General features: G+C 47.9%; 3 protein-coding genes across 3 annotated transcripts; all 3 read left to right on the top strand.

The window, feature by feature from the left end:
- Positions 1-630: 630 nt before the first annotated feature.
- On the top strand, positions 631-2888 carry PAAG_12095 (hypothetical protein; the record flags this gene model as incomplete). Its single annotated transcript, XM_015847631.1, has 2 exons — positions 631-2100; positions 2229-2888. 2 exons carry the CDS (start codon positions 631-633, stop codon positions 2886-2888), a joined length of 2130 nt encoding a protein of 709 aa, XP_015702781.1.
- A 62-nt stretch (positions 2889-2950) lies between these two features.
- PAAG_12094 (hypothetical protein) lies at positions 2951-4175 on the top strand (the record flags this gene model as incomplete). Its single annotated transcript, XM_015847630.1, has 2 exons — positions 2951-3512; positions 3658-4175. 2 exons carry the CDS (start codon positions 2951-2953, stop codon positions 4173-4175), a joined length of 1080 nt encoding a protein of 359 aa, XP_015702780.1.
- A 1166-nt stretch (positions 4176-5341) lies between these two features.
- Positions 5342-6419, top strand: PAAG_05788 (peptidyl-prolyl cis-trans isomerase A2; the record flags this gene model as incomplete). The annotated part of the gene is made up of 4 exons (XM_002792460.2): positions 5342-5567; positions 5716-5888; positions 5999-6105; positions 6170-6419. 4 exons carry the CDS (start codon positions 5342-5344, stop codon positions 6417-6419), a joined length of 756 nt encoding a protein of 251 aa, XP_002792506.2.
- Positions 6420-6577: the final 158 nt, after the last annotated feature.

The following is a 6577-nucleotide window of genomic DNA, read 5'->3' as shown; positions in this document are numbered from 1 at the left end:
CCCCGCGGCAATCTTGGCACCACCCCCTTCCCCTTCCCCTTACCAATTCTCCTCAACCACCCAAGGATTTTTCCGCCAACCCCCCCCCCCCCCCCCCTCGAGGCAACCTCGTCTCCATGAAACTTGTCCCTCTCCCACCCGACCTCTTTGCTGCTGTTATTGTTTCTCGACACGCTCGTTACGATTTCTCATTCTGCTCTTCATCCTGACCCGCCCTTGTTCCTTCATCCGCGGCTATTCTCAACACTCCCAGACCGCTATTCGGCTGGTGAAACGTACTCCTTTCCAGACGCTCCAAACGGCCAACCTGCCAGCTAGCCAGTCACGCAGCCATCCCGAGGAGAGAAAAAATATACCATTCTTGGAAACCCGAATTGAAGGGGAAAGAGAGAAGACAAAAAAAGCACAGTGGCATACAACGAACTATCTGCATATCCCTTCAACCATCATTAATTAATATTCGCTCCCAATGCTGTGAACACAAGGGTTTCCAGATAACCACCACTCTCTTTTTCCTTTGGTTCTTTTTTCCTTTCCCCTCCCCCTCCCCCCCCCTTCTATCCCTCCTAGCCGCTTAACCTCCCCGTTACACATATACGGGAATGCCCTGCTCGGTCACCCAGGGAGACAATGTCACGCATTTCTGCTGACGGAAGCATATGGCCCGGGACTAACCATTTTCACTCCATGAACAACAAACTCAATATCTCCAAATCTCCCGCTCCCCCGCCCGGTCGAAGCGCCCCAGCATCCACCCCGAGTTCAGGTGGCCCACCCTTCAATCCTCTGGAATTAAATGCTCCTGACATTGGTCCTAATGGTCTCATCCACAGCAGCGGGGCCCCCAATTTCAATGGTACCAATGGTGTCTACGGGAACAATGGCCTTGCTCTGCATCGACCGTCGGCCAAGTCCCAAAACCCATCACCCCCCAGCTCGGTCGCCTCGAAATCAAGGGTCAGCGATGGAACCCTTTCCGACCAGCGGAGCAGGAGATATGGGATGATGGAGGACCTGCTACGGAAGCACTACGCTATACTAAAACGGTTCATGCAAGGACAGGGGCGAGAGGACCTTAACGCTTCACGGGCAAGTAAAGCCCGTGACAAACTCCTCCGCCTATCCCCAGGCCAGGTCATGGAATTGAGTACAGATGTCTACGACGAGTTGCTCCGCCGACAGGCTCAATCGCCCAATCGACCCGGTGGCAACAGGCCAGATGTACCCCCATACTTACTTCCGCGTCAAGAATTCCACGAAAAGCGCAACCAGGCGCGCCAGAAGTTATCCACCCTGCTACAGCCACGTTTCATAGACCTGGCTGCAGACGTGCTGTGCGAGTTGGAACGACGCCTCCCGCACTTCGCCAATATGGATCTCGCAAGTCGCAGAATGAGTCCTGCACTGAGTGTGCGCAGTGTTGTTGGCGGCGGATACGCTTCCAGCAGCAACGGCTATGATCCACGACCAGGTTCTAACGATTCCTTCACCTACGGGACAAATAGCTACCCTGCCCCTCTCCGCACACAATCTCGAGGCTCTGGTCCCGGCGGTCTGGGCCTCAGGGGGGGATTACCGCCTAACCCGCACCCGCCAAGCGCCCGATTCCCTCCCCGCCAGGGCTCATTGAACGCCTCCACAGCTGGTTTAGATATCAATGGTGAAATGATACCTGAAAATGGGCCGTTGCCAAAATCGTTTCAGAGTAATACCATTGTGCCGAATAAGAGTACTATGGTTGAGGAGGATGTTGAGGGTAGCGATGAAGGTGGAGAGGATGAGGGTGAGATCGATTATGTGCATGATGTTAATGATGGTGTTGATGGCATGCAATATGAGGATGATGATCCGGATAGGAGGAGCGATGCATTTGCATTGGATAAGGTGTTGGAGAGTCGGAAGGAGACGACGATGACGCTGGTTGGGAATGGGAATGGAGTTGGAGTTGGAGTTGATTCGGAGAGGGAAAAGGAGATGTTGGCTGAGGCGCGGGGGCAGGTATCTAAGTTGGAGAAGAGGGTGGATGAGTTGGAGGCTCAGTTGAAAGAGAAAGATGGCGAGGCTGATAGGCTGCGGGATGAGGTTAGGGGTAATTCTGATGTGAGTTGTTTTGGATATATATCTTGTTCTTTGTTTTTTGTGTTTTCATTTGGTTTATTTTTATTTATTTATTTTATTTATTTTTTTGCTGTTGGATGTGTTTACTGACATCCTTTAACATTCCCCAGTCTTTGGATTCTGAAAGACAGCAGTGGGAAAACATGAGAAAAGATTGGGATCGGAAAAGAGAAGAGTGGGATAAGATGAAGTCGCATTTGGAAGCGAAGCTTTCAGAGTTGCAAAATCTGCAGCATCTAAATGTTTCGCTGCAGGATCAGTTGGAAGGTGAACGAAGGGAATATGAAAATCGAGAACAAGATTTACGGCAGCAAATTCAGCAGGCTTTGACAGCGGCAGCTGCGGCCCGGAACACAGATTCAGAGATGGGCAGAGAGATAGACAGAGGTAGAGCTAGAGAGACCGACATAGATAGCGGTGTATGGAAATCGCGAGCTGAAGATTCCGAACGGGAAAACCAGGAACTTAGGGGGGAGCTTCAAAGGCAACGTGAAGTCACAGAGCAAGTCCGAAAAGAGGCCTCCAACTTCCTACAGGAGATGCGGGCGCTGTCTGATCGGACGCAGGAACGTTGGGAACGCGAAGAACGCCTCACACAGGACTTTCACAGGATGGAAGAAGAGGTTAAGCTCTGGAAGAACCGCTACGCAAAGACGAAAACACGACTACAACATCTACGATCCCCCTCACTTGGGCTTCCAGGACATTACATCCAAGATGTCGCAACCATTACCGCAAGGAAAACGACGTCAGCCATCCAGATGGACTAGTCAACGATGTCCACCTTACCAAATTCCAAATATCCATCGACGAGCTCTTGCGCACCGCACGCATGGCAGATCCAGCACATGTTCTCGAGCAGATGAAAGCCGTCGTCTTCGCTGTCCGCCATATAACTCAAGACGTCGAAACTGCCCAGTCAATTGGGAAAGCAGATGATCAGCAAACACCATCATCACACATTCGCTCCCGTGCCAAAATCCGCGTCTCAGCCACAGCAAACAACCTTATCACCGCCTCCAAGGACTTCGCAAACAGCAATGGGATATCCCCCGTATCTCTTCTGGACGCAGCAGCCTCACATCTCTCAGCCGCAATTGTCGAACTGGTCCGTATCGTCAAGGTTCGCCCGACTCCCGCAGATGAGCTTGAAGTCGATGATGGTGTTGGGGATGGTGATGATCTGGACGCCATAATGCAGTCACCTACCTACTTCAGCGTCCCGTCTAGCCTGGACAGGTTGAGTGGGAATGAATCTGTGTACAGCGCTATTAGCTCGCCGCATTCTGCGCAGCATTCGCGGATGGCATCAGCGGCTTCTGGTGCGGGGGAACATATGCAGATGCACCGGAAGACGTTTTCGAATGGGCAAATGCTTGAGAAGACTGGGCTTGGTATAGAGAGGTGGATGGGGAGTTAGAGGAGCTTAGGGTAAGTATATAAACTCAACTTACTTGCAAGCAAGGGGTAAAATGTACATATGTTTAATTGTCTATCTACATTTGTTACGATGGCAGGTCTACCTTGAAGAACAAACAGATGGCGTCGTTCAATCCATCCAAGCTCTCGTCTCCTCTATCCGTGCAGAGCCAGACGACATGTCCGCTATACGCGTGCATATCGACACAATCTCCTCTGTCGTCAGCAGGATTATCTCCATGACGGAGAATGTGATGGCGCAAGAGCAGCTGAAGCAGCAGAAACATCCCTCCACCTCAAACAACGACAAAAACAATAGTAACAATAATACCAATACCAATAACAACAACGACAGCAACAGCAACGACAACAGCAGCGACAACAGCAGCAACAGCAGCAGCAAAAGCAGCAGCAGCAAAAGCAGCAGTAACAGTAACAACCTCCGCGACCGCGCAGGCCCAATCATTCGCAACCTTTCCTATTGCCGAGATAGATTAGCGAAGGAGGGCGCTGTGTGCGGGAAGGCTATGAGCGTTGTGGAGGTGCGGGATGTTACGGGGAAGTTGCTGCCGATTGCTTTCGAGATTGCCAGGGAGACGAAGGAGCTGGTGCAGAGACTTGATATCAGATGGGTGTGATGGGTGGTGGTGGAGTAACATGGGAGGAGGACGATGACGATTCCCGATGAGATGAAATTTGCAACAAGGAGTTTTTTCTTTTTATTTTCTTCGTGTTTGGTGTTTTTATTTTTTTATTTTTTTATTTTTTTGGTAAATTGTTTGCTCATCCAGCAACGTAAACAGTTTCGTCCATGTGTTTTGTATACTTGGCTTAGGTTTTTTTTGTACTGTATTTATTTGCATCGGAAATGGGGTGAAATGTATTTGGTGATGCTTGTATATAGTGAGTGTGGAGTTTTGGCTAGGATAATATCTCTCTTTGTTTTTGTCATTCTTGAATTCTCCAATAAGCTCATTTTGCTTCCATTTGATATTAAATATATGAAATTTATACGAACATTCTTCCTAAGTAATAATGCTTTTTTGGAATGATGGGATACGTCTTTGGAATTCTTATTCTGACTGCCGTAGTTAACAATTGTGCTCCTACGCTAACTGCTTAGTCATATCTGAAAACAATTTCAGATATTTAAGTCAACTAACTATTCGGCTTTCAGCAGTTGACCTTGAACCAATTTTTGCCGTGTGCTTTTACAACTTCTTCCGGGCCTGAACAACCCATCCCAGCAAGGAATTCTGCATGTAAGTATTTATATAATCTTTCCCCGGCTTCTTTGCTGCATTTCTTTGGATTTTTCCCCTCCAATTGGCCTTGGCTATGGTTTGATGTCATGTCAGAAGAGACACGGAGGAGGGTTCTCCCGGATGGACTTTGCTTTGAGAGCAATGAATGCAGCCAATCATCCATAGCGGAGATTAGCCATCTACGAGAGTTGTCCATGCAGCATGCATACTTTGTCAATTGGTGTCTCTCTGGATATCTTCCACCACGGATTCTTCACCGTCAACCCTGACCAAAAGAGTTTGAGAGGCTTTGCGTAAAGAGAGCTAGTAGAAATAGCTGCACTGGGCTAACTTTGCGAATATATACCTCCTTATTTGCCGTGTTATTATTAAAGATATATACATATTTTGTGTAAGTGATTTCACTTTCCAATCTCCTATGCATTTATTGCATTTATTATAAAGTTTGATGCTCATTCTGTCGCTTTATGGTTGCATGCTAACCAAGCTGGAAACATAGAATATTACATCCGTCTATACACACGCTTAAAACGACCAACATGTCCTTCCTCGCACGATCGCTGCCACCCACTCTCCCTCTTCTGCAGTTTTCTTCCTCCGTCCTCCGGGCTTCTTCATCTTCTTCCGTTGCCTCTTCCGCCTCATCTGCTCTTCGCTCCCTCTCCCACTCCAACACCCATCTCCGTTCCTTCCATTCATCCCCCGCAACCGCGACTATCAAAACATTCTTCGACGTCAAATTCTCGGATCCGGATACGAAGCAGGGTAAGTTATCTTGTTTCCTGCAAGGAGCGTAGTTGTTCGCCTACCTCTTATTTGTAATGATATCAATGTCAATTGAATGGCAAAACATCCGATCCGTTCGAATTGTAACATAAACTAATTTCTTTAACCAATCGTTTCTTCACAATAGCCGTTCAGGAACGAATTGAGTTCGAGCTCTTCGACGATGTCGTCCCTAAGACCGCGGAGAACTTCCGTGCCCTCTGCGTTTCTCGAGAGGACAAATTTGGTTACAAGGGCTCTTATTTCCACCGCATCATCCCGGGATTCATGATCCAGGGTGGTGACTTCACCCGTGGTAACGTAAGTTCAAAAACCCTCAGTTCCGTTTCCCCTTCTTGCTGTTGCCAGATCACGCATTACTTAGTTTTTGGACTATCTGCTAGTTTCACCTAACTTCTATATGTATATAGGGAACTGGTGGCAAGTCCATCTATGGAGACAGGTTCCCCGATGAGAACTTCAAGCTCAGCCATAAGGGACCGGGCTATCTCTCTATGGCCAATGCCGGCCCAAACACGTACGTCTACCTGCCATTTAATTTCAACTTCACTTTTCCCATTACCCCCGTTACAAACTTGTAGTATTAACTCGTCTGCCCCCGACAATTTCAGCAACGGCTCTCAATTTTTTATCACGACCACAGAAACCACCTTCCTCGATGGCAGGCATGTCGTTTTTGGCAAGGTCGTGCAAAAGGACAAGAACGACAATAAATACATAGACATCCTTAAAAAGATCGAGAAGAGTGGCAGTGACCAGGGCCGCATTACAGCAGATATTAAACCCCAAATTGTTGACTGCGGTGAGATCAAGGACGAAACAGCTGTTTAAGTTTCTGTATTTTAGAAAAGAAGGAGGCTTTCTTTTTTTGTCTTTCTCGTTTTGTGAAGGTATGAAAGATGAGATATTGTGATGAAGAGGGGCAATTGTACAATATAGCAGGAATTGTAGAGGGCAAGGGAAAAAAAAATAAAAAAAATAAAAAAATA

The sequence above is a fragment of the Paracoccidioides lutzii genome (assembly GCF_000150705.2).
Source record: "Paracoccidioides lutzii Pb01 unplaced genomic scaffold supercont2.15, whole genome shotgun sequence".
NCBI lineage: Eukaryota > Fungi > Ascomycota > Eurotiomycetes > Onygenales > Ajellomycetaceae > Paracoccidioides > Paracoccidioides lutzii.
The sequence above is the reverse complement of the archived record's forward strand: the minus strand, read 5'-3'. Positions and strand labels throughout refer to the sequence as shown.